The sequence below is a fragment of the Camellia sinensis genome, chromosome 12 (genome assembly GCF_055761805.1).
Source record: "Camellia sinensis isolate YWXY chromosome 12, ASM5576180v1, whole genome shotgun sequence".
NCBI classification, from domain to species: Eukaryota; Viridiplantae; Streptophyta; class Magnoliopsida; order Ericales; family Theaceae; genus Camellia; species Camellia sinensis.
This window is the reverse complement of record NC_138972.1, coordinates 48,308,836-48,328,094: the sequence shown is the minus strand read 5'-3', so window position 1 is coordinate 48,328,094 and position 19,259 is coordinate 48,308,836. Positions and strand designations below refer to the sequence as shown.

The window sequence follows — 19,259 nt, the reverse complement described above, 5'->3', positions numbered from 1 at the left end:
AACAAAGAATGAAAAATTAATTAATTACAAATATAAAAATCAACTCTATCAAGCTGGCCTCTCTCTAAACAAAAATTCAAAACAAAAATCAAAATCCATGTGGAATCTAAATCGAAAACAAACCTGATTCAACTCCACTAAAAAACCTATGCGATCAACACACTGTCAACACTCTTTGAAATTGATTAAAAAACAAATAATAAAAAATTAATTCCAAAAATAAAAATCAACTCTATCAAGCTGGCCTCTCTCTAAACAAAAATTCAAAACAAAAATCAAAATGCATGTGGTATCTCTATCGAAAACAAACCTGATTCAACTCCACTGAAAATCTACGCGATCAACACACTATAACACCACTGAAATCTCCGACGAAATCTACACGATCGTAGCAATCTTTCTCGTCAACTCCACTGAAATCTCCGACGAAAACTCCGACGAAATCTCCACTACAAATTCGGTTTTCAAAATCTATCAGTTAAGTCAACAATATAATATTCAAACAAATTTATGTTATAAAAGAAGGATAATTTTGGTACTTTACAACCTAAAATAAATTTGAGAGACCTTAGCCATCAAATCATATTATTTTGGACCTCTCCTCCTATCAAAAGTAGAAGGGGATCTTAGGCCAATTTTTTTTAATTAAAAACTAAAATAACCTATTAAAATATTAACTTTCCAAACAACCATATAGATAGATAAAAATCACAATAAATAAAATTTTTGATAAAAGGTTAGAAATGGTCCCAATGAGTCCAATTTGCGGTCTTGTCCCCATAGTCCCTTCCCAGGATCATACCCCCATCAATTTCCAAACTCCACGGAGACAGAAGAAAGTCTCGCCACATTGGGTGTTTGGTGTGAATTAAAAAGTGATTATTACTTATTTTAATTTAAAAATTTGTATCAAATTATTTACATTTTTTAAGATAATTTAATAAATTAAGAAAAATTCAATATTTAAAAATTGAGAAACAACGCTTGGTTACTATTTTTTCAAAACACTTTTTAAAAAATTTTACTTTCTTATTTTTCGTGTTTTTTTGTTTTTATTAATTTTTTTTAATATTTTGAGCAATTTTTTTAATTTATAGACATACTTAACATAAATATACTTAAAAAGTAAAAAAAATTAAAAAAAACCTTTTAAAAATTCACTAAATACCAAAAATACAAAAAAAATATGAGAATTCAGTACATTTTTTATATTTTTATGTATTTACTAATTTTTAAAAATATTTTTTCACAAATTTTTTACTTTTTAAATACGTCTAAATAAAGTGCATCAAAAAAAAATTTAAAATTTTAAAAATATTCACTAAAAATAAAAAAACACAAAAATTAAAAAATTCAATTTCTATACAACTTAATTCAAAAAAACTCGAACTAAACGCACTTTGTTCTCAATTTTTAACTTGGATACGCTGTACCAGACACCACCATTTTCTCTCTACCGGCTTACTCTCTCGCTGCTTTGGTCTCTCTCTCTCTCTACTCTCCAATGGCGGAAACACTGCTCTTCAACGTCACAGGCCTAGTTCTCTCTAAACTAAGCTCCCTTGCTCTTGATCAGATCGCTATTTCTTGGGACACCAAAACCGAGAACACGCTCGAGAACACGCTCTCCACTATCAGAGCTGTGCTTCTCGATGCGAATGAGCAACAAGCGACCAACAATGAAGTCAGAGACTGGCTCGAAAAGCTTCAAGATGTTGTCTACGATGTCGATGACTTGCTCGATGATCTTTCAACTCACCTCTTACTCCGAAAATTGAAGTTCCAAACCAATCTTCTTCAAAAGGTATTGATCTTTTTCTCGTGCTCGAATTTGATTGCATTTCGATTGAAGATAGGTTATGAGGTGAAGCAAATTAGGGAGAGATTAGATGAGATTGCCTCTAATAAGAGAAATTTTCACTTTATAGAGCAAGTTGGATCGACCCTAATTGCAAACAAAGTGAGGGAACAAAGTCATTCATTTGTGAGAGCATCGGATATTATTGGAAGAGAAAATGATAAAGAGGTTATTGTAGAGCTCCTGCTGAGCTCTACTGATAATCACGACAATGTTTCGGTCATTCCTATTGTTGGACTTGGGGGCCTGGGAAAGACTACTCTTGTTAAATTGGTTTATAATGATGAAAGGGTAGTGAAGAACTTTGATTTAAGAATGTGGGTGTGTGTTTCGGAAGATTTCAATCTCAAGCAGATCATAGAGAAAGTTGTAAGATCCGCAACTGGGGAGAGCTTTGGCCATCTAGATATGGACCAGATGCAAGCTCGCTTGCGAGATGTTTTAGATGCCGAAAAATATTTACTTGTCTTGGATGACGTATGGAATGATGATTGTAATAAGTGGATGGAATTGAGAGATTTGCTAATTAATGGTACTAGTGGAAGTAAAATTGTCGTTACTACGCGTAGTAAAACTGTTGCAACAATTACAGGCACGGTGAATTCCATGTACAATTTGAGGGGTCTTTCTGATGATTACTGTTTCTCGTTGTTTTTGAAATGTGCATTTAGGGGAGAGGGCAATTGTGACCCTAATCTTATGGAAATAGGGAGGGAAATTGTGAAGAAGTGTAGTGGAGTTCCTTTGGCTGTCAAAACGTTAGGGAACTTGTTATTTATGAAGAATGAGGAGCGTGATTGGTTGCGCATAAGGGATAATGATATATGGGAGATGGAGCAAAAAGAGAATGATATTTTGCCTATATTGCGTTTGAGCTATGACCAAATGCCATCCTATTTAAAGCAATGCTTCACTTATTGCTCAATTTTTCCGAAAGGTAATGAAATACCAAGGGAGGAATTTATAAATATATGGATTGCACAGGGGTTCATTGAGTCGCCCAAGGGAAATAGGCAATTGGAAGATATTGGGAATCAATATTTCAATGAGTTATTATCAAGGTTTTGCTTTCAAGATGTAGTAGAAGCATTTGATGGCGAAATATTGGCATGTAAAATTCATAATCTTGTACATGAGCTAGCGCAGTCAGTGGCCGGTACAGAGTTCTCATATGTGAAGTTTCATACCAAAGCCATAACTGAAAGAGTCCGGCATGTATTGTTTCAAGAAGAAGATTTTTCAGGGAAAGAACTTCCTGAATTTTTACTTCAAGCAAGAAATATGCGGTCCTTTTCTTATTCATTTAAAGTTGGATCTATTGGAAAATCCTTTGTTGAGACCATTACATTGAATTTTAGGCACATGCGTGTGTTAGTACTGATTTCACTAGAGCTTGAGGAGATGCCAAGTTCCATCGGCAAGTTAAAACAGTTGAGGTATCTTAACCTTAGCCGCAACTGTAACATTAGAGCTCTTCCAAGTTCATTATGTGGGCTTGTGAATCTGCAGACTTTGAATCTCATTAACTGTGAGCAACTTCAAGGTTTGCCCAGAGACAGTGGGAAGTTGGTTAACCTCAAAACCTTATATTTAACTTCAAAACAGAGGTTTTTACCAGATAAATGTCTCCAAGGCCTCAATTCTCTTCAATGTTTGTTGCTTTACAAATGTGACCGCCTAGCATTACTGCCAGAAGGAATGCATCACCTCACTGCTCTACGAGTACTACGTATTTATGAATGTTCCGAGCAGTATCAAATATCTGACTGCTCTAGAGAAGTTGTGGATTTGGGATTGTCAAGAGCTTACTTTGTTGGAAGGGGAAGGCATGGAAGGCCTAACCAGCCTACAATCTCTACTTCTAATGGGGCTCCCAAAGTTGATTACTCTACCCGAAGGACTTAAAGAGACAGCTGCAAGTAATCTCCAGTATTTACGTATAGCTAATTGTCCAAGTTTGACAGCATTGCCAGAGTGGCTGCAAAACTTCACAGCGCTTCTAAGGCTCTACATCGAGGATTGCCCTAATTTGTCATATTTACCAGAAGGAGTGCACCACCTCAGCGCAAAAGTGCACATTAATGGGTGTCCACAATTGAATGGAGGAAACTGAGGGAAACAGGTGAGTATTTGCTAAAATATCTTTTCTTGTTACTTTGGGCTCTCTGGATTATCTTATTTGTGATAGTTATCTGATCTTACTTTTCTTGTTTAAAACAAAAGCCAAAACTGTACTCTGTAATGGCTTTACAAACTTTACAATTTTCAATGTTAAAATGTAGAACATTGAACTAGGTGGTTGGCAATTTCTAATGAATGCATATTGAAGAATTTTCCTCCTATGAACTTTAAGGTGGTTTAATACTTTATTGTGCTGTGATTCATTGGAGGCCTTTCATGTTCTTTGATGTTTCATTTGGCTTGAATAGACTAGAGGTTTTTTCTTTCTTTCTTTATTTTTACAGTTCATTGTTCAATGTCTCATGTGTCCAGATAGAAATTGGAATAATCAAGCCTTAATAAATGTGTATGTACTTTATGTTGTATGCGACACTGTTTTCTAATTTATAATCTCTCTCTGTGCATTGCATTCTATCCTTCATCTGCCTATATCAAATTCTACCGGTTATTTTTTGGCTTGGATATCTAGCACAAAGACGGACAAACCTTATTTATTTATTTTTTACATTTGTGGTTGTAATGGTTTTTCAATTTAAGAAGTCCTTGTGTTTCCTTCAATTCTCAACTCATATATTTGTGCATTGTCCATTTTTATTTAAACTGAGTGACCGGGCTAGCTTATGCGCATCTTAACTAATCCTAGGGACCAATCCCACCCCCAACTTGCTGGGGGCCTAGTTAAAGCCAGAGCAAACGCCTTGAGACCTGGAGGGAGCACACCCTTAAGCCTCAAGTTGTGCCCACTAGGAATGGCAACGGTCCGGGCCGGGGCCGAGGATTACACTTCCCGTTCATGATCCCCGAAGGTATAAAATTCCCTGTCTCCGCCCCTTGATCCCCGGCGGAGAACCCATCACCCCCTTGCTCCCGCCCCTTAACGGGGATCAGGTTTCCCCGCCCTTAAAAAATCCCCGTACAAAAACAACAAAATCATCAACATCAACATCATCAACAACATCAACATCATCTGTGTATTTGAGTGTGTCACAGAGAGAGAGAGAGAGAGAGAGAGAGAGAGAGAGAGAGAGAGAAATTTGAGAGAGATTTGCTCAAATCTGCCGTGGCGGAGAGAACCGACGCCAAAGTATGGAGGTTCGGCGACTCTGGCATCGTGGCAGTAGCGGCGACATGGAGGAGGCGGCGACGGTGACTGCATTGCTGCGGAGAGAAGAGAGAGAGTGAGAGAGAGTAGAGGGAAGAGAGAAAGAGAAAGAGAGAGAGAGGGGGGGCGAGCCTTGCCTTGCCGGTCTTCTCCTCTGGCCTTTGCTCGTTGATTCGGTGCTCTCTCTCTCTCTCTCTCTTTGCTCTCAACTCTCTTTCTCTTTGCTCTCTCTCTGTCTTTGCTCTTTATTCTATTGTCTAATGGTGGATAGAGGGGTATATATATGAATGGATATAGGGGTACATATGTAATTTCAGTTCGGGGGAAACGAGGACGAGGCTTGGAAAACGTATCACTGTCCCCGGCCCGAAAATTGTCGGGGATTTATTTTCAAATGCCATTCCCAGCCTGTTGGGAGTATTTTTTTAAAAAAAAACCATTCTAATCGGGGTTAGGGGGTCGGGTCTCTGTCAGGTCGGGTTCAAATTGCCATCCCTAGTGCCCACTAGGCCAACTCCTTGAGGTTTCCATGTTTTGTTTTCCAACGAATTGCTGAAGGGAAAGAAAGTAATGATAATGAAGAGATTAAGGGAACTTCACTTCTAAAGCTCTCTCATTAAAATTCTCTTTATCTTTTAAGTTTTGGTCTATATTTCACTTGGCATGTTAGAGCAAGAAACATTATTGATAAAAATCTTGTTTAATTCCTCTTCTCGTCCTCTCTATTTTTCATTTGTAGCCATTAACTTTCCATCTTGTTGCTAGGTGCTTGCATTAGATGCTGAATATATATATATTTTTGATAAATAACGTTAGATGCTGAATATCCTCATATCAAATGCAATATAGGTTAAATGTTTGCAACCAAGTTCCCATGTTAGAACATTGTGTTGTGTTAACCTTATATAAAAAGCAGCTAAGGCTTTTACTATGGCAACCAAGTCTCATATGTTTGTGTTACTTCGGGTCCAACCAACAACCAACCTCTCCTGCTACTATGGGTGTTCAAAAATATCAATAGAACCAATAAACCGATCCAATCCGGTCCAAACCGCCAGTTTGGTTTGGTTTTTATTAGTTTCGGTTTTGGTTCCATTTTCGAAAATGGTGGAACTATTTCAAATTAGTCCAGCTCCTAGTTCTAAGGCTTTAGCTATGGTTTTGAACCGGACCAAACTAAACTGTGATATATTTGTTTACTATTTCTTAATATTTTTGGATGTAAAAATAAAAATGTAGAAGTTACTAATAAGATTTGACACAAGTCTTATTTTGAAATTAACAATAACCAATTTAACTAAACTAATTGTTGTTAGTTTATTTACTATTATAAAATAAATATGGAGCTGCTATTCCCACTCCACTTTGCTCCAAATAAACTCCCTTTTTTGCTCCAAATACATTAATGCCCTTGGAATTTTGGTTTTTTTAGGAAATGTATTTTGTATAAAAGGGTATTAATGTAACTATGTATAATAAAGGACAAGGAAGGGAGTGTATTTGGAGCAAAGTGGAGTGGGAATAGTGGCTCCCAATAAATATTATATTTCTTGTTATATTAAATTTCTAGAACTGAACCGAATTAAATCGGTTTCTATGGGTCGGCTTTGGTCCAGTTAAATATAGGTTTAACGGTTCGATTACGGTTCTTATTTTTCTAGAACTGTAGGGACCCATTCAGTTCCTGATTTATTCTAAAACCAAACCAATTCGATGCTTGAACACTCCTACCTATGATTGAAAATGCCCCAAGTAGATGTTCAGAATCCCAAAATTGTGGCAACCCACCCTTGTTGGCAATATATGTGTCTTTGTTTTGCGACTATGTGTCTTCCCATTGTCTCTCCATGTGGTTGTGGAGAAGTGCTACAATGCCCTACTGATGGCATAGCCAACCAAAAGCTCCTTGTTGCCCCCAGAACCTTCCTCTGTTTGGTGCATGGTGCACCATTCTCAAAGAGTAGATAGGTGCCATCCTATTACAACAACGTCGTCCATCCAACACAAATCTTGGAGAAATCCCCTTCTCACCCAACTCAACACCGTCCTTACACTCGACATTCCCACCTTTTAGAAAATTCTCCTCTTTCAATTTCTCCAACAATTCTCCTTTGCCCTCCTTGAGGCTATGTTGCATCCAACTTAAAAGTGACATTACCTGATCAACCAAGTTTCCAACGGCTGCCTTGCACCACTGCTCTGTCTTCTCATCTGTAACTAGAAGAGAAAATGGTCATTTGGTTTAAGAGCTAGGGTTGCTACAATCATGATAGAGGTTAGTTGGCTTTAATGATGCAGAATGTTGTGCCCACTAATTACTTGACATTTTGCGCATGAGCTATGCATGATCTTTTTGGCGAGGGATGAGATTGAGATATGCTTTCTAATGAGGAAAGATGGTATTGATGTGTTGCATGAAACGTATTTGTTGTATTGATATAGTAGACTTTCCTCCAAAATCTTGGATTGTAATTTGATATGTAAGCTCTTTGTCTTGCATTTACATATTTATTTATAGGGTTATGTGCACTTTAACTTGCTATGGTTTAGCGCGAAAACTCATAGCCTCCCTAAGGTCTCAAAATATGCACATAACCTCTCTACTAGTTTCGATTAAAGTGCAAAGTCCAACTCCATTGATCATTTTTGACAAAAAGTCTATATTGCGCTTATTTTTATTTTTTTTTTCTATTTTTGACTTTATGTCTTTACTACCACAACATCTCTTTGTCCCTCTGAAAGCATCATTTGGACTTTAAGAAATTGAATCTTTCGCTCTCACCCATCACCCAAGAATACTGTAACGTTTCGAGTTTCCAAACATTATTTTAAATAAATTTTTTTCCAAGATCCATGGGTTGGCCAATTTACGAAGTTAGTTGTTTATTTTCTCTTGTGTTTCCGAAGTTAAGCATGTGATTGAACCTCAATCATTTCAATTATGGCATTGCATTTCATTCCCGTGATTAGTGAGAGTTGTTGGGGGATTTTGGAGGTGGCACTTTCACTTAGTCTTTACACCAAAATGCTTGAGTGATCCCTTGAGTGGTGGTTTGACCGCTCGAGCAGTCTTGTGCAGCTGCAGAGATTTGATGTTATGAACTTAGGTTCATCATTCAAGTGGTGGTTTGACCGCTCTACTGGTCATTGCAACTTCTTTTTATTTTGCATAGTGCAAAAATTTGGAAATTAGAGGGATTGCTTGAGCGGTGCGACATATTCAACTTAGATTTGGGCCACGTGGCCCACTCTCCTTCACCCATTTTTACCCTCTTTTTTGTACCTGGGCAATAATTTTTGCAGGATATATCATTTTCCACTTTCCACTCTCTATATCTCTATTTTTCTCCTCTTTACATTTGGCCATTGTCAACACCATCAAGCTTGGATTTGATCTACCTAGAGTGAGAGCCGGTCTTCCATCTGAGAATCAAAGTTGTAGATCTCAACGAGGGCTACATTTCTGAAATTTCAATTTGTCAAATTTCGCACTTAGGGTTTCTCTATCTCCTTTGTTCTTGAGGTAAAAGGTTTCTTCTCTCTCTCTCTCTCTATATATATATATATATATATATGTTATTATGCATTTTCTTTAGTTTCTTTTACATAATCATGCTATAGTTAGGTTTTAGTTATATTTGTTCATATCATTCATATTTCATAGCTTATTCATGGAATTGGTAGTAGATTGGTGGTTGTTATTTGTTAGATTAGTGCTTGGAACTCCCTTGGTGGAAAACTCCTAATTTTGGCTAAGTTGGGGCTTTTGTTTAGAATCTTATTTATCTCTCATATCGAAATTGTTGTTGGAGCATGTTTATTAAATCACATGAATCACGTCATCGAATATTGTTCATCACACTTCATGAAGAATTGTCAAAATTGAATTCAATAACCATGTGTGGGTTTGATTTTCATATTGGGAACTACTCAACGCGGTAGGAATTTGTGTGAGTCTGTTTGTGGAATAAAGCAGCTTGGGTTTCAAGCTCCTAGTGAAAAACTCGAAACTTGGCCAATGGGACCACCACGGGTCCTTCTAGCTAGCAAGAAAGTCAGAATATTATATGATTTCTCCGTAGGGAAAGTGCATGGAATTGGTGTCACGCAAATCGAGAGCGTGGTGTGGTGTGCACGTGTTTGTGAAACCACGAAATTCATTTATGAGGAGTTGATCAGATATTGGTTTTATTTTATTTAATTATCACAATTCATACACTTCACAACATTCACATTTCATAGGCCAGCATTGCATCATTCATATCTTAATTGTCGATTTTGTATCTTTCTTATAGGTTAGCTCAGTATATAGAACTTATCAGGGGCGGAGCTATGCTTTGAACAGTGGTGTCAATTGACACCACTGAACTTCAAATTTTTGATAGGGTATATGTAAAAAACTATGAATATTTACAAGTTGAACGTAGTGTGCCTAAATAAAATAAATTAATTTTTAAACTTTTATAAATTGACCCTAGTAGGTAAAAACAAAATCAAACTTTATTAAGAAATTTAGGCTTCTAGAAACAAATCAAACGTTTGTTTATTCCTCTTGGAGACTGGACATTGACTTTTGGTTCTCTCCATCGACTATTGCTTTGGTTGTCTCTTACTCTCACGTTGCTTCTTCCTTCATTCTTTTTCTCTCCAATCTTGTTCATTTGTTCGGGTCTTCATTCATTCGTTGCGGTAGTTGTGATTGCCAAGACTTTGATCTAGTTTAGGCCCTTTGGTCTTTGATTGTGGCACCAAGGTTAGCTTTCTTTTACTCTAAAACCTACTCTCTCTTTTTGTTCTGTGTGATTCAATTATGTTGATGGGTTTGTCAATATTTGGGATTATATAGCAACTATGGCTAGGGTTTATTTGGGTGACAGTTGGGTGAATGATTGTTTGGTTACATATATTGAAAAAGATCTGTTTGATAGAATAACTAATGAGGCCATTATGCAGCGATTTCAGAAAATGAAAAGTCGTCACGGACAATTGTAGTAGTGTAGATATTTACTTATTTTTGTTGAAGTAATGGTGTTAATATCCCAATATTTTGTTTTTACTTGTAATTTCACTAGTTTAGGTCACTTTTGTCAATGTGATTTGGGAATATATGAAATTTACAGAGTATTATGTGAATGTTAATGTTGACAGATTGTGTAGAACTAAAAATATGATATATGACATTGATGATGCTTTGTTAAATGACCCCGCTAAAGGAAATTCCTGGGTACGCCACTGCGCACACTTAACAACACCGTGTACCATGATAGCATATAAGTTTGTAGAAGATTATTCTCTACTAGGCTAGTTAGCTCACTCCTTCGCTTTTAGGAGATGAGCAGAGGGACTGCATTAAGCTTGTTCAGGATTTGAAGAGTCACTTTCATATTTAGGTATTTTGTTGTAATATTTGTAATAGTGAACTCTTAAGACTCTAACTTCGTTTAGACTTGTTGTTTATGTTAGGAAAAGAGGGGCTTGGGATAGTACTCAATCTGGGTGGGGTTCCCGCCGTATGTTTTGGTATGGGATTTGGAGTCATTATGGGCGGTCTTGGATATTTTATTTCTTTAGTTAAACTCATGTATTTATTACTTGGGAGGCTTGGTTTGTAAGCCTGCGGATCATTGTAATTTGTATAACTTTATAGTTTTATGAGAACCACTTGGGAAATGTTTGTATGTATGCTTGTGAAGGTGAGTGTGAGGTCACAAAACCATTCCATAGTGATTGTATGTAACCATAAATCGAGAATGATAAGTTTTCAAAATGTCACTTTTAAATGTTTAATTAATAAATGAATCTTTATAAATTATTTGTTACCTGTCACCTTAAGTTACTGTTACCGTTACTGTTATTGTTCACGGTTTTGGGTCATCTGATTTAGGGCATGACAAATACAATTGCCTAGGTAACCAAAGTGAATGCTTTTATCACTTCCCTCTATCACAATTCCAAGCAAGGTTTTAAAAAGCAACTGTAACTGCTACATAACGGTTGTGGTGGTTATCGCCACTCGTTATGGCAGCTATAGCGATGTGATAGAAATTCACAACTGTAACGGCCGCCACCATTACGTATAGGCTGTAACAGTCATTACATTGCTGCTACAATACCGTTACGACTGTTATGCTTCTATTTTTAATTTTTTTAATTATAAATTTTGTATATAATGCTATTTTCTCTTTTTATTTTCTAGTTACATAGAACTCAAGTAAAAGTCTTATCTGTTCGTGTTTTGAATGTCCAATCTTCAGGTTCTACAAGATTTCATTACTTTTTCACTTAATTATATTTGATTATTAAATTTATTGAACAAAATTTAGATTTCATGTTATGCACCTTTACATTATTATATTGACATTTTGTATTTTGAACTTATGTTTATGAGACTATTATTTTTAATATTAAACATACTTCATTTTTTTTTTTCTTAACAAATTGGAAGTTTTCCATAAGTACAATTCGTAAAACAAAGAAAATTAAATAAATCTAACAAAAGGAAAATTCTCCATAGCGACTTAAAACTAATATAAAAATTAGTGTATACATATTGGATCATGTTTTAAAACTAAACAAAAATACTAAAAATCATTTTGAACCTCACTAAATGTGATTTTGAAATAAAAACATGCGTATCGTTATGTTTCCTAAAGTTGTGTGAATTATTAAAAAATTCACTGTTCTAGTTGCCGCCACCGTTACACTACAGCTGTTACACCCCGCAACCGTGCCAACGCTATTGTAAACACCTCATTTTTTACTGGCCTTAAGACTTGGGCGCTCCATGAAAAGCTCCCGATGATGAAAACTGAGATCGCTCCAAGCAACAAGTTAGGGATGAAGAAAGACAAACCTTCCTACGCCCGTTTTGGCCAAAGAGTTTTCTGGACCTTCAAAACCTATTTTCAAAATGTTTTGAAGGCGAGTGGAAACACGACGGACAACTTGGGCCCGGCTGGACATGTCTTATTCGATGAAAACCATTTGGTGTTAGCCAAACAGGCTTCTTATGAGGTGTCCCATGGCATCTTGGAATATGCCATCCATCCCAAGGGATCAATTGTCATATTCCAAGCCCCCAAGCCTATAAAAATCCCTCTCTTTGGAGAATTAGGGGTTCTATTTCCCAATTCTAGGCTTCAATTCCCTAAATTTCAGATAATTACTCTCTAAATTAATTATTTGATTAGGTAATTTTAATCAATTAATTAATTTGAGCGAGAGCTAGTGAGTCCTGGACACTAGTATTCATACATTTGGACTATTTCTTCATCCCTTTGCTTGGAGTTTTGGAGCTAGAGATCTCTATTGGCTAGAGAGAGCTTGGATTAGAGTTTGTGACCAGCTTGGGCCTTGTCTCTGCTAGCTTAGAGGTAATCCCTACTTCCATTCTTGCATTTCTTACAATATTCTATCTTCTCTGCCTCTTTTTCTTCATTATTGGAGCCTTCTTGAGATTATTGTTGAGTCGTTGATAGTATAGTTGGATTCTCTCTTTTTCTACCCCCTTTCTGTAGTTAGTGGAGGCCTGTATAGCGACTTTGGCTCCAAATTCCTTTTTCTTTTTTTTTTTTTGATGGGTTGAAAGCCCAGGTACGGCTTCCTCTATGAGAAGAGGTTGGTTCTCTCCTCTCGAACCTCTTTTACGTGAATTTGAGTAGTTTATACTCATTTTCAAGAGTGGGAGGAGGAGGAGGACCCTTCTCTTCTCATTAGAGTCTTCCCCTTTTCTCTTTTCTGATTGATTTTTTTTGATAGAGAAACCCAGGCACGGTTTCCTTCGCAAGAATAGATTGAATCTCTCCTCTCGATATCATTTCATGAATTTCGATAGTTTATATCCCTTTTCATGTGTGGGTGGGAATCTCTCTATTCTCATTGGAGTCTTCTTTATTTTGTTCTATTGCTTTTATTGGATTATTGAGGATGTAGAAACCCATACACGGTTTCCTCTGCGAGGATAAGTTGGACCTACCTTCTCATCCTTTCACGGATCCGGGTAGTCTATACTTGTTTCCATGTGCTTGAAGGCTAGGACCTCTTTATCCTCGCTGGAGTATTTTACTTTGTCTTAGCTTTATTTTAGTATTCATTTGTTATACTTGTCGAGTGTGTCGGAATGGGTTTCTTTTCTCTCTACCCTTACTTTCCTCTTCCCTCTATCTAGCTTATTTCGCTTTTCTTATTTTGTCATCATGGCATTCATATGTTTAGCTTAGGATCATGCATCTGAGCTTGGACCATTTTTATTTTGATAGTTACGTGGTGTGTAGCTTTTGATGATTCATATGTCATCCTAATAGTGTTCGAGTTCGTAAGACTCATTTTGTATGAATCCTGCATTTTATAGATCTTTTACATATAGGATCATGCATATTTCTAATTGGTTGTCTTTTGTTGCACTTGGTTGGAGTACCCGGTGAGTCTCTTTATTTTTCTTTGCATACCATCTAGCCTAGTATCTAAGATCATGTATTGATTTCTAACCCTTTATGCTCATGGCATGGTGCGGAGGAGTACTAAGTGAGCCTCTTTCATCTTTGCATCCTCTGTGTGATTGCTTCTTATTATGTCCAGCATACCACCATGAAGCTATGTGCTTACGTGTTATATCTCTATGAAGGCCCCATTTCCTAAGTTGGGATGATTTCGATCTCTTTGCACATCAGTTATCCCATCTTTTTTTATGAGATTTCTGCTTTCAAATCCTTTTCAAATGGCGAGAGATTAGAACATTCCAAAGTAGGTGATTCGGTCTATATTTGTCTGCTCCACATAGTAAAGATAGCATTAATAATTGGGTTATATGATATAATTCTCATATCATGAATTAGTAGAGGCTAATCTTTGATTGGGTGAACAGGAGTGCTCAATTCATGACCTTCCTCCCTCATACATAAGCTCCCGAGCCGGACACTTTGGTTATGATGGACAATAGCCTTTGACACTAGTTAGGGTTTCCTTGTTTTCCCAAAAAGATTAGGTGGCAACTCTGAGTCTGGTGACGTGGTCCTTATTTGGCATTTCTTGTGATTAGTGGATTTTCTATGGATTGCCAGATCTGGACCCTCACTTGCTTCGCATTGCACATTTGTGAGCCAAATAGGGTTTTTTTTTAATTGTGCGGGCATGCCGGATACCCTCCGGAGGAGATCCTACAACTACCATTACTGTTATGGTAACTGCCACCATTATTTAAAACCTTAGTCCCAAGCTAACTACATCAACTGTCTATTGCATCCCCAACCTAACTACATTAGCACCAAGGTTCAATTTGACATCCTCCAAATGACATCCTCCAAATCCTTGATGCAATCTCTTAAGCCATGGGCAATGCTTCAACCACTTATATAAGGCTGCTTACTCTTACTGTTCGTCTCATTTTCCCCCGCTAGCTCTTTATTACCATCACATCCAGCCTCCATATCAGTAACTCATCGGGCTTCCCTCAGCTCCATCCTTTTGGTTCTTGAGGCCTCTTCTTGGATATGAAATACACCTTCAACATTCCAAGAGACTATTGGAATGTGTCCCACATCGTTTGGAGTTGTCCCATTTGTGCTGGTTATAATACTCTAGTTTCCCTCTCTTCAATACCTGGATTTTAAGGAGAAGTGTGGATTAGGCTTTTCAATTTGCTATCGAAGCTTGGTTGGGCCTGTGACTGGTGTGCCATTTGTCTGGCTATTGTATGTTGTGGTCTAGGAGGGTGTGTTGGAATGTGTCACATATCGCTTGGAATTACCCTATCTATGCTAGTTGTAAGACTTCAGTTTCCCTCTCCTTAATACCTGGATTTTAAGGAGAAGTGTGGGTTGGGCTTTTCAATTTGAAGTAACACAAATTAGAAGAAATTATTATCTTTTTGTTTTTGTCATTTTAAGTAAATTAATGTCATACATTTTGGTGTTTGGGCTGGCTACAGGGCAGCCATGGCTGCTGTTAGGAGGGGTGTAGGTGGTAGTTTCTACCGTAGGTTTGAGGTTGATGGTGGCCATTGGTGGCTGCTGATTGGTGTTGAAGGGTGGGCCTTTAGGGGGATGCTCTATGGTGGTTTTGGGGATGTAAACAGAACCTGATGGTGGTGGGTTGAGGCAGTAGAGATGGTGAGTGTTGAGGAAGAAGATGGGAAAATATTTCAATAGGGGCAATATAGTAATTTTCTCCCAAATTTTATTATAGCACAATTGTCACGCACCTCACCAACAGTTGACCGAAATGAGCTGTTATCTTTAATGGAATCCATTAGTTTTGCATTTTACTTTAGACCACATGGTGTTATGTGTACATTTTTAAACGTTAGGGAGGTAACGTGTTTTTGGATTAAACCACATGAGGTAAAGTGCAATAACCCTTAATTATATTTCAGAAGCTAGTATAACGATTCTAGTTTAGACCCGACTCATTTATTGCTTTTGGATCCGAGAAACCGTGTATTCAATTGTTGTTCAACTCATTTTCAATCTTATTGCTCATTTAGTTTGGCTATTGGGAGTTTTGGTTATGTTTGAAACATGGTTGGAAGTTAGTTTTTCAAGGTGTTGTTGCCCAGGATTTTGCCTATTCGCTCGAGTGACGATTCCTGCGCCCGAGCGGTCTTTTACAGTCTATAAAACTTCTGAGAGTTTGATATCTTCGCTCGACCGTTCCTTCTTGTGCTCGAGCGAACTTATGTAGGTCTGAACTTCTGGGAGGGGTTCATTGTGCGCTCAAGCGGTGGTTTTAGTCGCTCGAGCGGTGTCACTTTTTGTGTCTATCGCTTGAGCGATCATTCTTGTGCTCGAACGATCTGTGCGTATATCAGTCCGAGAGACGGACCTTTTTGATGACTTTTTCATCTGTTTATCTCTCTAAACATTCCAAAACCATATATCTACTCTGTCTCTCTCTAGTTCTTGAGCTGTTACTCCAAATACTCTCAATCTGTTGATTTCCTAACCCTCACCCTTTGGAGTAAAAGATGGAGCACGTTGAGGGCTTCGTTCTAATCAGAGAAGTTGGCGTTTTTGACTCCGTTGAGTTCTACCCATTGTTTCTTCTTGTCTTCTACTTAGAGGTAGGAATTTCTTTGACTCTTTTTATGATTCTTAGCTTAGTTATTTGCCTTTTGAAAACAGTTATGTGTTTGAGAAAATTTTGGTTAAACTTAGGGTTTGGTTGAAATCAAAAGAGGGATTTTTCAAATTGACGTTTGAAAATGGTGGTGAGAATGTGGTGAAAATCTATTCTCAAAATTGATTTTGAAAAAAAAAAAGTGGTTTTGCCCAAATTTTGGATATTTGAATTCATGAAAAGGGAAATGGAAAATGAGGTTGGATATTGTGAAATTGAATTTAATGCTATGTTGATGAAGATGGTGGAGTTGGATATGCAATATTACTCCCATTGTAATTGATAAAATTGTATTTTTTGATTGGAAGTTATTTATTGAATAGAAATATTTGTTTTGGGCTATCGGTGGAGGATAGTCTTGATTGTTGTAGACATTGTATGAGGATTAGGTTGAATTGAAACTAATTTCTCATCCATTGTGCATTGTGCATCATCATACATTGAACATTGTAAATGTATTGATTTTTGAGAAAAATAGGTGAATACCTTGGTGAATTTGGTTAGAGGGTGTGGTTGTGGTTACGATGTTGACTTGTGTGTCCTTGGTGAAAGTTCAGAAACTTGTACGGTTAGGTGCCGATCCTTCTGGTTAGTACTGGTAAAATGGCTTTGGTAGTACTTGTATAGGCTACTGGTAGACACGTACCTAGAGAGTCTCAGTGTTTTGTATCCATTGCCCTGTTTTCTCTATTAAAAAGAATTATTTTCATGAATTGATATATAATCTGGCATTGCATTATTTTGAGATGGAAAATGAGGAATGTTTGAAAAAGAGCATGCATGTGTATTCAGCTCATGATTTTGCTAAGATTCATATACTGTCTTAGAGTATTCTTACTGGGTTTTAGCTCACCCTATGTGGAAAACAACTTTCAGGTGCTGATGATATGCCTCTGCCAAGGACATAGCTTGGGAGGAGTCGGAGCTTAAGGCTTCCTTTTGTTTCTTGTTGTAACTATTTTTGTTCAAGCCTCGGGTTTTACTTGTATTGAGTTAAAACTCATTTTGTTGTAACCAAGCATCGTCTTGAAAAGTTGTAAGCCATTAGGGCATTTATTTATTTGGTTTTATCTGTCTTTTACTCTTATATCCATGCCATATGCTATAAATTCAGAATCTAGGATTTGTGAATGTATATTGCATATGTCATCTTTTGTAACGACCATAGTTAAAATGAACAAAGGATATGAGATTGTTGATCTATTGTAGTACTGTTGTGAGATGGGTTTATGTTAATTATTTCGGGGCGTTACAGCTAGGGTTTGTATTTAGCCAATGTATGCGAATAATGGTCCACTGTAGTTTTTGTATTAAGCATTCATAGTGCCCTTATGAAAACTTATTTATTTCTGGACTTGCTTATAGGCTGCAAGCCACCATTGGCACTGCAATAGTTTTATGGTACTTTTTTTGTTCAAAGGTTGAATGCTTGCCATGATAGATTTGTGAGTTTCTCATCAGTCGTGCTTATTTTTTGCAAAAGCATTGTAAACTTTCTCTGTTAGATACTACTGAGAAATTACAAAATAAATTCATATTCTTTACAAAACATCCTGGTATAGTTTGTCTTGGATTGTGTTTTGTTCTTGCACATGTGACCTTTCTCTGAAACGTAAATATAATTGCCTTAGAGCTGGAAGATTTAGACATTCTTATGCAGTGTTTAAATCACTTTTTTTTAAAAAAATTACCTTGTTGATCTATATGTGTGTGTGTGTTAATTTTTCATTCGGGCATTTTCCTGGTGGCAACCCATACTGAGTGCTTTGTGCATAGGGGATTGCTAACCTTAAACTAATGAGAAGTTGGTTGAGTATGGCATTTGTTGAAACCTGTAAATTTTTTTTTTACTATTTTATAAGTTGGGAAGGAATTACAGAGTATAGGATATACAGCTGAGAACCTATCGCTGTTGTTGTGTTATTTTTACATGTGAAATCCTTTACCTGTAGGCCGTAGTTAATTTTTTTTATTGACAATGCGAACCACGTAGCAAATAAGAATCAGTTTCTTTCTTTTCTATGGATTAATAGTCTCTGGGCATAATAATTAAGTTTGCTATTGTAGTCATTGTTTCCTTTGGAAATTGCAGCTTTCATGCAGTCTTTTATTACACGAGCAAGCTTTATTTTTCACAAATTTAACTGTTGTAGTCTTTTCAGCCATACATTGAAGTCACTAAACTTTGGATTGTTCCTCAAATATATAAAGCTTCTTAACTTTGATGTTGGCTCTGATGTATTTCCTACCTTTACAGTCAGACCTATGAGTCACAATTCTTGGTAATTACTTATTTTTAATTCTAAAATTTGGTGCCCATCTGCATGCTGTTTTTTGACACCTATCTTGCAAGAAATGTTCACATGATCTACTCCACCAAACATACAATTGCAGTCTTTGAATTCCACACTGCTAATTATGAAGAGGTTTACTTCTTCAGCCTACAAATAAGGTTATGAAAAAATGTAGGCACCCCGCAAATGTTGGTTAACACTATTAAAATGTGTTCCAGTTGAATTTTTCGACATAGGAAATGCCATAATTTCATTTATATGGGACTGTTCTAGCCCTTTTGAAATTCTTTTTTGTTTTTGTATGTTAAATGACTAAAAGGTATGCAAATTCCTGATTGTGCACACCTGCATCATGCAAATGCTGAAGATGATTTCGCCACATTTATGTTGGTGCATTTGCTGTCTATTGTTTCTTTTGACTTGGCTAATTAGCAACTGTTATTTCAGTTCTCCAAGCAATATAAAAAACTCTTGACCTTCTCAAACTATGTGACAAGAAGACCATGTTTGAAGGTTAGTCAGTCCTTTGGTTTGTTGGAGTTGCTCTATTTGAGTTCTATGCTTTATGAGATTTTTTTAACTATTGGTTGTTAATGACTTTTAACTTCTCTCGGAATTTCTTTTGGAGCATCCCAATTCCAATATAATGTTTCTACATTGTTAAAGTTTGATACTTGAAAGTCCGAGTCAACTGATTATGCAATTGGTGCAA

At 36.8% G+C, this 19,259-nt stretch overlaps 1 protein-coding gene across 1 annotated transcript; it reads left to right on the top strand.

Annotated features, from left to right (window-relative positions):
* The first annotated feature begins 1,437 nt into the window (after window positions 1-1,437).
* LOC114290936 (putative disease resistance protein RGA3) lies at window positions 1,438-17,454 on the top strand. Its single transcript, XM_028234953.2, is given in 3 exon segments — window positions 1,438-3,600; window positions 3,602-3,980; window positions 17,130-17,454. Coding segments are annotated over 2 exon segments (2,466 nt in total). The 5' UTR covers window positions 1,438-1,504; the 3' UTR covers window positions 3,972-3,980; window positions 17,130-17,454.
* The last annotated feature ends 1,805 nt before the right edge of the window (window positions 17,455-19,259 follow it).